The sequence below is a fragment of the Bos indicus genome, chromosome 1, assembly GCF_029378745.1.
Source record: "Bos indicus isolate NIAB-ARS_2022 breed Sahiwal x Tharparkar chromosome 1, NIAB-ARS_B.indTharparkar_mat_pri_1.0, whole genome shotgun sequence".
Lineage (NCBI taxonomy): Eukaryota > Metazoa > Chordata > Mammalia > Artiodactyla > Bovidae > Bos > Bos indicus.
The window spans coordinates 141,790,975-141,806,091 of record NC_091760.1 but is presented as its reverse complement, the minus strand read 5'-3'; the positions used below and the strand labels follow the sequence as shown (position 1 = coordinate 141,806,091).

General features: G+C 44.2%; 1 protein-coding gene across 1 annotated transcript in view; it reads right to left on the bottom strand.

Annotated features, from left to right (window-relative positions):
- The window catches only part of BACE2 (beta-secretase 2), a 111,897-nt gene that overhangs the window by 55,469 nt on the left and 41,311 nt on the right, over positions 1-15,117 (bottom strand). The window contains exon 2 of the mRNA XM_019962810.2: positions 11,791-11,879. Within this exon, the coding sequence (XP_019818369.2) occupies positions 11,791-11,879 (89 nt within the window). The remainder of the gene's footprint in view (positions 1-11,790; positions 11,880-15,117) is intronic.

The window sequence follows — 15,117 nt, the reverse complement described above, 5'->3', positions numbered from 1 at the left end:
GTGAACATTTTGTGTACACATGTCTTCTGACAACAGCAAGCACAGGCAGAAAAGTAAGCGTGAATGGACCCCAGGCACATGGAGTGCTAAGGGACCCACCAGAGATTACTTACAGAAAGCACATAGTCAGACCACTGAAATGCAGGCACTTGAGGACTGGTGTTTTCGTGCCAGGGCTGAGCGCCGGCACCAATTCAGTGATGCCTGGCACACAGCAGGGGCTGCACACATTAGGTTGAAAAGCAATGAAAATACTGAAATGTCAGTCCTTTCTGACAATTTAGGGTCATTCTTCAAGTTCAAAACATCAGCACTATTGCTAACAGAAGAGGCTGGTTATTTTGAAAGGCCTAGAGAATACGGTCCACCGCAGGGCTGGTGAGCTTCTCTAAAGGGCCAGAAAGTAAATGTTTCAGCTTTTGTGGGCCACGTGATCTCCATTTCACCTACTCTGTTCTGCTAGAGAAGAAGCAACCACAGGTGACATATTAAACAAACATGTGTGGCCATGTTCCAACAAAACTTTACTTAGGAAAACAGGCGGCAGGCTGGAGGTAGCCTGCCAGCCCTAATATACCAATTCTTCATCTAGAAAATCAGTTATCCCCACCAACAATCTATAGTGCCATGACTTTCTTTTGAGAAGTTGTGTTTTTTTTTTTTAATTTTTAGTCTGTTGTGCTTAGTCGCTCAGTCGTGTTCGACTCTTTGCAACCCCATGGACTGTAGTCTGCCAGGCTCCTCTGTCCATGAGGATTCTCCAGGCAAGAACACTGGAGTGGGTTGCCATGCCCTCCTCCAGGGGATCTTCCCAACCCAGAGATTGAATCCAGGTCTCCTGTATTGCAGGCAGGTCCTTTACCATCTGAGCCACCAGGGAAGCCTGGTGAGCCCACAGAAAACTCATTAGAATTTGCTGAGGTCACTGAGAAGAGCATGAACCAGGCTGCCCTTCTAACCAGGCTGCCCTTCTAGGCAGAATGTCCTCTGCAGTGTACTGACCAGTTTGCTATTTCCCTCATGGGTGAACATTCTGGATACTCTGGTGCCACTTACAAAGATGTGGGAGGCAGCTGGAGTTACGCTGTCTGGGGTCAAATAGCACTTCAACCACTTAGGAGCTGTGTGTGACTCCAGGCTAAGTTATTTAACTTCTCTATACCTCAGTCTCCTCCACCGAAAAGTAGGGACAAAATAGCACCACACTTCACAGGGTTAATTCTAAGGATTAAAAGAGTTAATACTATAAACCATTTATTGTTTGAATGAATATATTATCATTATTTAAGGTGTTTTATTTTCAAACTTAAAATTTTTATTTTCTATTGGAGTTGATTAACAAAGTTTTAGCAGTTTCAGGTGAACAGCAAAGGGACTCAGCCATACATATATATGTCTCCATTCTCCCCCACGGGCTTCCCTGGTGGCTCAGATGGTAAGGAATCTGCCTGCAATGCAGGAGACCTGGGTTTGATCCCTGGGTCAGGAAGATTCCTTGGAGAAGAGAATGGCAACGCACTCCAGTATTCTTGCCTGGAGAATTCCATAGATAGAGGAGCCTGGTGGGCTTAAGCCCATGGGGTTGCAAACTAAGCAACTAACACACACACACACACACACACACACACACACTCTCTCTCTCCCCAAACCCCCCTCCCATCCAAGCTGGCACATAACATTGAGCAGAGTTCCCTGTGCTATACAGTAGGTCCTTGCTGGTTATCCATTTTCAATATAGCAGTGTGTACATGACCTTCCCAAACTCCCTAACTATCCCTTCCTCCCGGCAACCGTAAGTTCGTTTGCCAAGTCTGTGAGTCTCTTTGTAAAGGATTTAGAACAAAAGCCCAGAACACAGCAGGCACACAACAAGAGTAGGTGCTATTATTATAATTGTCTAATCACTTGCTACCTTTATTCAATCTACGAGCTGCTATTAGAAAATGTAAGCTTTTTCCTAGAAAATGTTTCCTATGATCTTTCTCAATATCCAAAACTGTTTCACTGTGAAGTCCAACAACCTCCAGGAAAAGGGGGCAAGTCTCAGGTAAGACTTGGCTGAAATGGTGCAGGGACGGGAAGAGCCTTCCAGGTTTCTAAAAGATGGAGTTCTTCTGTGTTCTGGACCAAGGCTGTCCAATAGAGCTTCTGCAATGACAGGAATATTCTCTATTTATGCTTCCAATACAGTAGCCACAGGTGGCTCCAAAGCACCTGAAATGTGATTGCAGATCTTCCCCAATGGGGTTACATCCCGATACACCTATTGTAAATTGAAATTATCATTAGGTTGAAAATGCATTTAATGGACTGAACCTTCTGAACATCTTAAGCTCAGCCCAGCCTACCTTAATGGTGCTCAGAACACCTACGTTAGCCTACAGTTGGGCAAACTCATCTATCACAAAGCCTAGCTTATGATAAAATGTTGAATATCTCCTCTAATTTACTGATTACTAAATTGAAAGTGAACAAAGCAGAATGTCTGTCTGGGTCCTCCCAGCTGTCAATATATCGGTTGCTTACCCTCATGATCACAGGGCTGACAGGGAGCTTTGGCTGCGGTTTCCCAGCATCACGAGACAGGATTGTCCCCTCCTGCCAGCTTTGGCAGAAGCAAAATTCAAAATGCAAACACTTCTGACTAATGCTATGTAGGAAGAGTCACTAGGGAGGGCATTCCTTCTCAGTAAAAAGATGGCCACTTTAGGAGGAATGTTCTTGCCTCTTGTTACTTGTTAGCCTCCTATCTTCCTGCTGGAAATGTATATGTGATATCTGGAGGGGCATCAGCCATCTTACCACCATGAGTTTCCATAGAATTGGTGGAACAAGTCCATTGAAAGTGGGATAAAAAGCACCAAACTTGGATTTTAATGTTGCATTGTCCAATGATTGAACTTGGATTTAGCTTCTACGACAGTGATTACCAACTAGAGGCTGTTTTGCCTTCCGGGTGACACTTGGTAACGTCTGGAAACATTTTTGGTTGTCACAGCTGTGTGAGAGGGAAGCTTCTGGCATCAAACGGAACAGAAACCAGGATGCTGTAAACATTCTCAAATGCACGAGACAGCCCCCGACAATAAAGAATCACCCAGCCCAAAATGTCAGTAGTGCTGAGATTAAGAAACTCTGGTCCATAGGTCTCAATTTCTTTAATGTTAAATAAAAGAATTAAAAACAAATTCAAAAGTCAAAGTACAGGTTCTACTGAATGTGTATTGCTTTTGCACCATTGTAAAGTTGAAAGCTAATTCAAACCATCTAAGTCAGGGACCATCTGGATAGTTTGACTAAAGAATGAGCCTGTATTTAACATTAATTAATTTAAACTTAAATAGCCACTTGTGTCTAGTAGCTACCCTTGTAGAAAGCACAGTTGTAGATAATGAGAGAAAAAAGTAATTCTTAGCTCATATTCCCTGGGCTCCTCGAACTCAAAGAGCAAAAACCCCAGAGATGAATTGCAAGCAGCTCTGAATGTTATTAACGCGTAGGTTTCAGCACTAGACCTAAAAACTATGCATTCCTCCATGTTTATGTCCTTACATCCCACCTCTTGGCACTAAAATGCTTTGGTTCTCAGCTGTTTTGGACATTAATTAACTATATTGAGAGTGAACCCCAGACATGCTCCTTTTTTGCAGCATCCATTCTGGGTGTGTATAAACAGCCATTCATCAAGGATGTGAGTAGCTAGGAAAGAGTCCACCCACAGCCACAGAATCACTTCGAACCAAATTCAGGAGACTTTCTGACTCTAATACAAGTCTGAAGGGAACGCAGGCTTGAAAAGTGAAATCAATCAAACTGAGAAGAGAAGAACCACAGAACATTTTATTAATTTAAAGAAACCCATTTTGTTTTCAGAACATATACAGGGAGGAGGTGGGAGGGCAGAGATCAAAAGAATTGAATCCTTCAGTCGACTCTGGCTCCCCAAAACCACCAGCCCCCAAGAGAATGTTAAGTCGCCTGGAAAATTCTGCCTGAGACCTCCCTGGGGGCCTTCTGCACATTTCAGAATTTGGACTCTACCTCAGGGATAAGGGACTTGGACCAGGTGACCAGATACCTGTCTTATTCTTCCAAGGTCTGGAAGTGACCATGTCAGAGTCAGTGGGGCCACTCACCAGCCCAGGGGCTTCTGCTCACACCGGAGGGTCATCAACATACTCAACGATGGCAAATGCTTCAGGGCCCCAATATGGCAAGACCCCTCCTGGACAAACTTAAGAAATTATCTAAATAATCAAGAAAAATGTGTGTCATCATCAGATGGAAAGATGTAGCATGAGATCTCAAGGGCCTGGGTCAGCCTCCTTAAGGAAACAACCTGCATAATTTTCTAATATCTCAACTCTACTCATAAGCATCAGTTGAAGACAAGAAATTGTTCTTTTGCCATAACTACTCTGTGAGCTGCACCCCAGATGGAATATAGGAGGGGGAGACATTTTAGTGAAAATATAGTTAATTTCTGAGTAGATTAGTATAAGGTCAGGGGGATGAGTATACTGAATCTCTCATCAAGCCACTTGGATGGAGACTATTTTACTGGCTAAAAAAGAAGTACACCTAAAAAAATACATGATTGCCTTTTTGCTGTATAGTAATTCATTGGAACATTCACCACCAGGAAAAGAGTGCTTCTGATGGGACAAAGCTGCATAGATGACTGATGGCAGCCTGATGTCTGATTCCATAAATCAAAGAGATCTTGTCAAAGAACCCCAAGTCAAATCTCCAATTACTGGGACATGTTTCAGGAAGCGTTAAACCTGAATATCCAGAGACTGGGGGACTTGAATCAGAGGCTGACAAACCCAACCAGAAACCTTATTATAACTAAGAGAGATCAGAGGGACAAGCAGATACAGAAACATCACAAGGCAGCAAGCTGCATCTCAGAAAAGAAACCTTTGTCAAAAATTGAGAGAGGAAGTAGAACATTCTCTCGGCTTCCATCAAATACCATGGTGGAAGGTGTAGCTTAGGCCAACTGTAAAGTGAGCTGAAAGCATCAGGCAACTTAATTGTTTATAATTTACTATATAAATTATGTTCATAGTTCATATCTTAACAATATTGCATCTGTGTTGACATAAACCTATGAGAACTATTTAGGAAAAACAGAAGAAAGGAGAGAAAGGTTAGCATAAATCAAAGCAAGGATTGAACCTGCAAAGCATGTGTGTTTGTATTGGTGACAAATGCAGGTGACTGAACTTGCCTAAAACTCAAAATGTGATGTTTCACATTTGATTCAGTTAAGAAGAAGCCCAGGTGAAGAATGAATGCATGCTCAGTTGCTCAGTCATGTCTAACTCTTTGCAATCCCATGGACTGTAGTTCATCAGGCTCCTCTGTCCATGGGATTTCCCAGGCAAAAATACTGGAGTGGGTTGTCATTTCCTTCTCCAGGGTTCTCCCTGACCCAGGATCAAACCCATGTCTCCTGCACTGATAGGAGGAGAATAGATCTCTTTATAAGAAAGGCAGTATCAGGGCTAGAAGGCCAGAGCGGGTCATGTTTTAAGGTACTAAATAAATTTCAACAATACTTGCAAATGAGAAGGCAGGCTGAAGTCTGAATAATGGAGGTGCCAGTGGGGGCGACACTGACAAAGCAGGGGAGTCTGGGGCCTCCCCTGCATGTTGGCAGGTTCTGCTAGTTCTCTGTTTGCTCACAAAGGAGAAATATCTAGACGAGACCCTCAGGTGCTCAGAAAGCTAAGAGGGAGCCCCGAATTCTCCTGTGTGGTTAGCAGGATGGCAGGGCTAGCCATCATGGGAGTCACGAATGTTCCCAGGAGTCTTCACATTAAATAAGGTGCAAAGGAGGCAGAGGAGCTCAATCTTTAAGCATGAAATACAGGAGCCACCTGAAATCTGAACTCAAACCTGGCTAATAGGAAAGTTAGAAGGCTGTGTCCTACTAAGGCTGAGAAAATTATGGTTCAAGCCAGCAATGAACAAAGTCAAAGGCAAATGAGAAAGAAGCCAGTTGTCTACCGTTGATTAAATATTGTACACATATTAAATGGCACTGAATGCAGTATTTGTAATGTTGACTAGTGTTTACCCTTGAATGCTTCCATATCTGCATCTGCATAGCAAACGGGTGCGTGCCTGTGTGTGGTTAGTCAGGTACTGTTTGTGACAACCCTTTGGCCTGCAGCCCACCAGGCTCCTCTGTCCACAGGACCTTTCAGGCAAGAACACCAGAGCAGGTTGCCATTCCCTTCTACAGAGATTCTCCCTGACCCGGATCAAACCTGCATCTCCTGTGTCTCCTGCATTGCAGGTGGATTCTTTACCTGTAATCAAGGAAACCCAGCAAAAGGGTAACTGGGTTGCAAGCACACTCTGATTTGTACTGACCACTGGCTGTGCTGTTTACCCGCTTATGAGCCCCTGGCTACCTTTTCCCACTCAAACTGTGGTTTGTCCAAATCCTCTGCCCCAAACAACCCCCTCCCCTCAACCACTTTATCATGGAACAGATTCTGGAGTCAGTCCAAACCTCTCATTTTTATTCATGTAGCATAGGAGGTCTGGGAACCAAGAAAATATCCACCCATGGTGTTAGATTTGCACATTTCAATCTAAAAGGTAGATATACACATTACTCGAACTTGGCTTCACTATGCTGTACTATTATTTTCTTCTATTGTATCATGTGTCTACAGATCTGTGACGGAAAACAAAACTGCTCTGGGGAGGAAACCTGTTAAAGATGTATCTGAGCTCCAAGGATGTCTGCTCTGTCTTATGGCAGGCAGAACCCCAGTAGGCATGGAGAAACTGGGAGAATGTATGGACCAGGAAGAATCTTGTAGTGGAAAAAATGGGGCCAAGATTGCCTCACCACCAAGATCAACATCTTCTACACAGTTTAATATAATTTGCATTTTCTAGGTATGCAGCTACTGTGTAGATTGAAGAAGGTAATCCTGTGGGGAATCTATACCAAGATTCTTCACTGATCTGGAAAACTGACATCACTAAACCAAGCTGTTCTGGGTGTCTGATTCTCTTTTAATTCAGTTTGTCAGTCTGCACTGTGCACTGCATGGCCAGAGGGACGCTCACAGCCTCCTGCATCACCCAGCTTCACGTGACTCTTACCCAGCGTGTTTACATATTGTGGTGCTGATCACCACAATAAATTAATTCCTTTTACTCACCCCCAATCCCTGCAGATTGTGTCAGGGCATTTAGAACTACACGTGAAGATAAGTTTTATTACATTTGCATCTTGGTTCAGAGCGAACACAGCACTTACTATAAGGAGGAGCTCCCAGGGCTGAAGTTTGCAGACCTTTTGTCCTAGAAGCCTGAACCTGGTCCACTTTCTTGGTTCCCAGACCTCCTATGCTACATGAATAAAAATGAGAGGTTTGGACTGACTCCAAAATCTGTCACATGATGGAGTAGTTGAGGGGAGGGGGCTGTTTGGGGCAGAGGATTTGGATGAATCACAGTTTGAGTGGGGAAAGGGCAAAGGGTAGCTGGGGGCTCATCAGCCAGCCTCTGTTCCCTGGCTGCACAGCCCATGCCCCACTTCACAAGCATCTGAAGTCCCAAGAACAGCTCCAGGGCTTACATCTGTCTTCACAAAGCATCATGAGCCTGGAGGTGCACCTGGAATTTCGGTGATCAAAGGTTATCAACACACTGAGTCATAATCTAAGCTCCAAGTTCCTTGAAGGAGGGGTCCATGAAGCACCAGCCATCCCTCCCTCCAGCTGGACACACAGGTGGCCTCCTTGTGCCACCCAAACAAAGACCAAGATGCATGGGGGAAGAGATGGGCACTCCTGCCTTATTAATGCTGCTGGGGATTTGCTGAAATTCCCCAGTTGTTACTTTCTCTCCTGTGTTTCCTTTCTTTTTTTCCCCCTCAAAAAAGATGGGATTTATTCCCTGAAACAAAAGACTATGGGAAAAGAAAGTGGAAAAGGAAAGATGGAGAGAGCACTGGTAGCAGGGAAATGTGACATGCTTGTTTACGAGCCTAAACAGCAAACCACGTGGCAGCTTACTGGTTTTATCTGTTGAGTCTAAATTTTAGGGTCACAAAAAATGGATATGAAATTAAAAGGTGCATACATTTAGGGCAGCAACAAGTATCTGGGGCAGAGTGACTCTGACCCCGAGGGCTCCTCCAGAGATGAACAGTAACACACACCAGGACCGCACGAAGCTTCCTAGGGCTGAGTCTAGGGACCTGGACACACAGAGCTGGCCTGGATCCAGACCTCCATCCAGGCTCCGCCCCTTCTCACAGCCCCGCCCACAGCTGCCAGCTCAGAGCCCCGTCTCGGGCCTGAGTGCTCTGAGCTCACAGTGTGTTCTTTCCAAGTGAGTCATGGGTTTCTCTCACCACAGAGACCTCCCAGCACAGACATGGTTTCAGCGAACCACACCTTGACTGACGCCACCAAACTTCAGGTGACACAAAGGTGGCTTTCCAAGCAATGCCAGGCTACTGTCCGGAACAGTCTCACACTCAGATCCAATGAGCCCTGCCCTGCTCAGGCCACCTCCTCGTGAGGATTAGGGGGGTTCAACAAATGTCTAAGGGTCATGAGCTTCCTGCAATTCAGGTCTGACTACAAAACATTCAAGTTTGACTTGAATGTCTATAAAGCAGAGCTCCTGAGAACACACCAAGGCTGTTAGGAGAATCCTGCAATGGATTCATTTGGAGTGGATGTACATATCAGCACATCAGGCCACACACGCACACCACACACAAATGTAAATACCACAATGTGCATGAACACACAGATACCCACACGTACACAGATGTGTGCCTGTATACACGAATATACACACCACCATCTGCATGTACACAGACACCTGCACTTACACAAATATATACATATATACACAAATATACACACCACTAAGTGTGTATCATATGCATACTAACTGTGAAGTCATATGCATATACACAGATACCTACACTTACACAGATATATGCATCTATACACAAATATACACACCCTCATGTGCATGTACACAGAGATGCTTACACATACACAAACATATACATATATTCATAAATATACACACCACTCAGTGCATCATGATGGTGTGGCCAGACATCCTGGAATGTGAAGTCAAGTCGGCCTTAGGAAGCATTACTAGGAAAAAAGCTAGTGGAGGTGATGGAATTCCAGTTGAACTATTTCAAATCCTAAAAGATGCTGCTGCTAACGCACTGCATTCAATATGTCAACAAATTTGGAAAATTCAACAGTGGCCACAGTACTAGAAAAGTCCATTTTCATTCCAATCCAAAAGAAAAAAAAATGCCAAAGAATGTTCAAACTACTGTACAATTGTGCTTATTTCACATTCTAGCAAGGTTATGCTCAAAATCCTTCAAGCTAGACTTCAGCAGTACATGAACCAACAACTTCCAGATGTACAAGCAGGGTTTTGAAGAGGCAGGGGAACCAGAGATCAAATTGTCAACATTCATTGGCTCATGGAGAAAGCAAGGGAGTTCCAGGAAAACATCTGCTTCATTGACTATGCAGATGCCTTTGACTGTGTGGATCACAGCAAACCATGGGGAATTCTTAAAGAGATGGAAGTAGCAGATCACCTGACCTGCCTCTTGAGAAATCTGTATGCAGGTCAGGAAGCAACAGTTAGAACTGGACACGGGACAACAGACTGGTTCCAAATCAGGAAAGGAGTACATCAAGGCTGTATATTGTCACTCTGCTTATTTAACTTATATGCAGAGTACATAATGCGAAATGCCAGGCTGGATGAAGCACAAGCTGGAATCAAGATTGCCAGGAGAAATATCAATAACTTCAGATATGCAGATGACACCACCCTTATGGCAGAAAGTGAAGAAGAACTAAAGAGCCTCTTGATAAAAGTGAAAGACAAGAGTGAAAAACCTGGCTTAAAAGTCAACATTCAAAAAACTAAGATCATGGCATCTGGTCCTATCACTTCATCGCAAATAGAAGGGGAAACAATGGAAACAGTGAAAGACTATTTTTCTGGGCTCCAAAATCACTGCAGATGGTGACTGAAGGCATGAAATTAAAAGACACTTGCTCCTTGGAAGAAAAGCTATGACCAACCTAGACAGCATATTAAAAAGCAGAGACATTACTTTGCCAACAAAGGTCCATCTAGTCAAGGCTATGGTTTTTCCAGTGGTCATGTATGGATGTGAGAGTTGGACTATAAAGAAAGCTGAGTGCCGAAGAATTGATGCTTTTGAACTGTGGTGTTGGAGAAGACTCTTAAGTGTCTCTTGGACAGCAAGAAGCTCCAACCAGTCTGTCCTAAAGGAAATCAGTCCTGAATATTCATTGGAAGGACTGATGCTGAAGCTGAAACTCCAATACTTTGGCCACCTGATGCAAAGAACTGATTCATTGGAAAAGACCCTGATGCTGGGAAAGACTGAAGGCAGGAGGAGAAGTAGGCAACAGAGGATGAGATGGTTGGATGGTATCACTGACTCTATGGACAAGAGTTTGAGTAAGCTCTGGGAGTTGGTGATGGACAGGGAAGCCTGGCATGCTGCAGTCCATGGGGTCTCAAAGAGTCAGACACGACTGAGTGACTGAACTGAATTGAAAGCACACCATGCGAAATACTGGGCTGGGTGAATCACAAGCTGGAATCAAGATTACTGGGAGAAATACCAACAACTGCAGATATACAGATGATACCACTCTAATAGCAGAAAGTGAAAAGGAACTGAAGAGCCTCTTGATGAGTGTGAAAGAGGATAGGGAAAAAGCTTACTTGAAACTCCACGATCAAAAAACTAAGATTATGGCATCTGGTCCCATTGCTTCACGGCAAATAGGAGGGAAAAAAGTGGAAATAGTAACAGATTTTATTTTCTTGGGCTCCAAAGTCACTGTGGATGATGACTGCAGCCATGAAATTAAAAGACGTTTGCTCTGTGGAAGAAAAGCTATGACAACGCAGACAGCATATTAAAAAGCAGAGACATCCCTTTGCTGACAAAGGTCTGCTTAGTCAAAGCTACAGTTTTTCCAGGAGTGACGTATGGATGTGAGAGTTGGATCAAAAAGAAGTCTGAGTGCCGAAGAACAGATGCTTTCAAATTGTGGTGCTGGAGAAGACTCTTGAGAGTCCACTGGACTGCAAGAAGATCAAACCAGTCAATCCTAAAGGAAATCAACCCTGGATATTCACTGAAGGACTGTTGCTGAAGTTCCAGTACTTTGGCTACCTGATGTGAAGAGCCAACTCATTGGAAAAGACCCTGATGTTGGGAAAGATTGAAAGCAATAGGAGAAGAGGGTGGCAGAGGATGAGATGGTTAGATAGCACCAGTGACCCAATGCACATGAATTTGAACAACATCTGGGATATAGTGAAGGACAGAGGAAACTGATGCTGTGCTGCAGTACCTGAGGTCGGAGAGTTGGACATGACAACAACTGAACAACAACAAATGTGCTCGTACTCACAGATATCTACTTATACACAAATACACACACAAATATACACAAATATACATACCACCATATGCATGTACACATGGATACCTACACATACACTTATGCATACATACATACACAAATATACACACCACTATATGCACATACACACAGATACTTGTACATACACATACGTACACAGACATATACATGAACATGTCCTCCCTAAAATGAAACAGCTTTTGGCTGCATCTCCTAGTGTATTTTGAAGCATCCATCTGGTGCCCCCCAGCCCAGCTCCCCCAGGCACAGACCCATCACTCACCTCTCCGCGTCAAAGTAAGAGTCGATATAGGGATGTGGGGCCCCAGCCACGGCAAAGTTGCTGCTTCCGGTGTCAACGAGTATCTGCAGCTTTTGTTTTTAAGGGAAAAACAGAGAAACCACTAGGTTACTTGCTTAGGGCAACACTCTTGAATACTTCTCTTAAACCTTAAGTGCTGAGAACAATTTGTTACTTGGAGAAATCGTATGGATTAGAAATATTTTTAAAAAGCTGCTAGAAAAATTGAATTCCAAACACAGTCCATTGTGAAGCTTGCAAGGGCAGAGATCAGTTTAGCTTCAGATACACACCAAACCTTAAAAGAAGATAAATTCAGTGGAATAATTGGGGTTTCGTTTTCCAGCCAGCAGTACTTGGTAACCAGGCAGAGCCCTTTCTCACCCTGGACTGTCGGCTGGTTTGTCACTTGGCTGGGCAGCCCTCCTCCTGCCTTTCCAATCTCACCTGAAAATCCTCATTTACCTCCACCTCCACCCCACACACCCAGCGCACCTCCCCAGACACCTTCTGGCAGTGGGTATTCCCTCATCTCTGCTGCACAGGACCTGGAAACAACTGTCAGAGGCATCGCTATTTTTTTTTTTTTTTAAGTTTTAATGAATTATCATTTACATACAATAAAAATGAAAGATCTTGGATTTTCCACTGGAGAGTTCTGACATGGTGTTCTCCCAAACCAAGATACAGAAATTCCTGTTATTCCCCAAAGGCCCCTCTATGCCCCTTTCTAGTCAATCCCCGTTGTTTCTCAGAAGCAACCACTCTCTGACGCCTATTACCACGGACGAGTTTCACTGGTTCCTGGACATTATATAAATGGCATCATGTGGGATTTTTGGCAGGAGGTTCTGGCTTCTTCTCCTCAACATGTTTTTGGGCTTCTCATACTGAATTGAGAGACAGTAAATACCCATTTATGCACTGTGACTTTAGGAAATGAATTCTCTTAATTCCATTTATGAACACATAGTCACTATAAAAGTTGAAGGGTCTCACTACATAGGTGTTTGCATTGATTTCAGACAGAACACAATTAAAAGTGTATAGGAGAAGGAAATGGCAACCCACTCCTACATTCTTGCCTGGGAAATCCCATGGACAGATGAACCTGGTGGGCTATAGTCCATGGGGTTACAAAGAGTTGGACACACCTGAACAGAACATGAAGTAACTGAACACGCACCTGTTGGGTTGATTGATTGAATCATGAGCCACTGATGACTGATTCAACCTTCAACTCTTCTCCCTTCCCTAGAAATGAGGCTGAAAGTTCCAGCTCTCTACTCTCAGGGTTGGCTCCCCATCCTTTGGGACTTTCCAAAAGCCATCTCACTGACACACCTCAGGTATGGTTGAAAGGGACTTGTTATGGAAAACAAAGGTGTCTTTATCACCCTTATTATTGAGGAAGTTCCAAGGGTGCCCTGTGCCAGGAACTGAGACAAAGACCAAATACATATTTCTCTGTATAAATATGTGTTTCTTCACATAAATCATAATATCACATATGGGCAGTCAGCAAGGTCCAGAATCTCACCCTTCATTGGAATGAAGTCCGTTGTCCTGACAGCAGACAGTCCAAGTTGACCTAATAATACATGTAACACACATGGCCTATGTTCTCAGCTCTGATTTCACATCCTGGATTTAAATGTTCCTTAAGGTAGGATGAACTTTTAATTTGCTTAGGTGAAACTAGTAGAGAGATGAACAAGAAAGAAAAAAACAAAAGCAAACCCAGAATTCCAGGCTCACGACAACTCATGAAAGCATGCCATTTTTACAAGTCTTTCCTGGGTCTCTCTGGCAAACACACACCCAACAGCCCAGCAGGATGTGTGTGCAAAGACCAGCTGCCTGGAAGGCCAGGTTCCCAGGCTGACATCCCACATCCACATCCAATGCTCCTACATAACCAGCCACAGGCAGAGCAGACCCAGGACTACTCTCCTGGGCATAATGGCCCCAGTGACCAGGGACGTGCTCTACAGACATTTCACTCTGCTTTCCCGGGTATGGAATTCCACCCGCTGCCTCTGCATCACATTAGAAGCACGTCCTTTCCACACACCCCCGTCCTTACTTCTGCCTCGCAGCACATGGTCCCCCCTTGCAGAGGCGGGCGACACAAAACAGAGAAAGTCACAGCAAAACACAGACAGCATTATCTTACACAGATGACTTCTAACTGCCCAGGCGCTGGGCACAGTCATACTCCCCAGCTGCGTCAGCAGAAGCCAGATTTCAAGAAAATTCAGTTTGGAGTCACAGCTCAGCCAAGTTGGTCATCACTTTGGCTGCTGTTAGAAGACAGGATTTGAGGAGAGTAAACGAGGCAGCCACAGAGTCAGGCAAGGAATGGATTTCTAGGGAGCAGTAAACACTTTGAGTGGGGCTTCAAGTAATGTTTCTGAGCCATCAACACCTTTTTCTGTGTGATGAACTGGAAATAGACATTTTTCACGTTGAATTCTCACCAGGACCATGACTTTCTCTTTGTAACTCCTAGTCTTAATCACAAAGGAAAAAAAAAATACAGTCACTTGTCCTCTAAATTTTATAGGATCCACCCTGAAAGCATGGACAGGCAAAGGCTTAGTGCACCATTCTCCTGAACGCCTTGCCCCACTTCACACACACAACATCCCCTGCTGTGTCCTTATCTGTGGAATTTCCAGCATCACCTCCGGTCTCCTTGGGTTCAACTCAAACTGCAAATATAGTCTCACCCCAGAGGACATTATTCAACCCCATAAATGGATGCAGAAAACACACACAAATATGGGAAATGCACTGCACTTTCGAAGCACAACTGAAAATGAATCAGAAGCATATATGAACCATCATCCCTGCTTTAGAAGAAATGCTGCTGAGAGCTGGAAGTCCCCACCTCCTTCCCTATACCAAGCAGCCTCCTATAGAACCACATTCCACTTCTTCCAGAATATAGCAACGAGGACAAAAATCTGCCTTCTCAAAGAGCAAGGGTCTAGCATTCTGACAGTCACTGGCTTTTCACTGCTCCAATCTCTTTGCCAACATTGGGGTTCCAGGGGCTCTTTCATGGAGGAAGCAGGTCCCCACTGTGCATCTTTTACACACTCCAGTATATCTTCCCCAGAGAGCATCCAAGCATGGGGCACCCCCATGAGAGTGAGCCAACCACAGGGGCCCACCTGTGGTTCATCATCCTTCATCCATCCAGCACCTTGGACAGTGCCCAGTGTTTCCTAGATGCTCGGTGAACAGTTGTTGAATAAATGAAAAAGTCAGGGACTGAGAGATTTTCACTGGCAGATGTGTGTG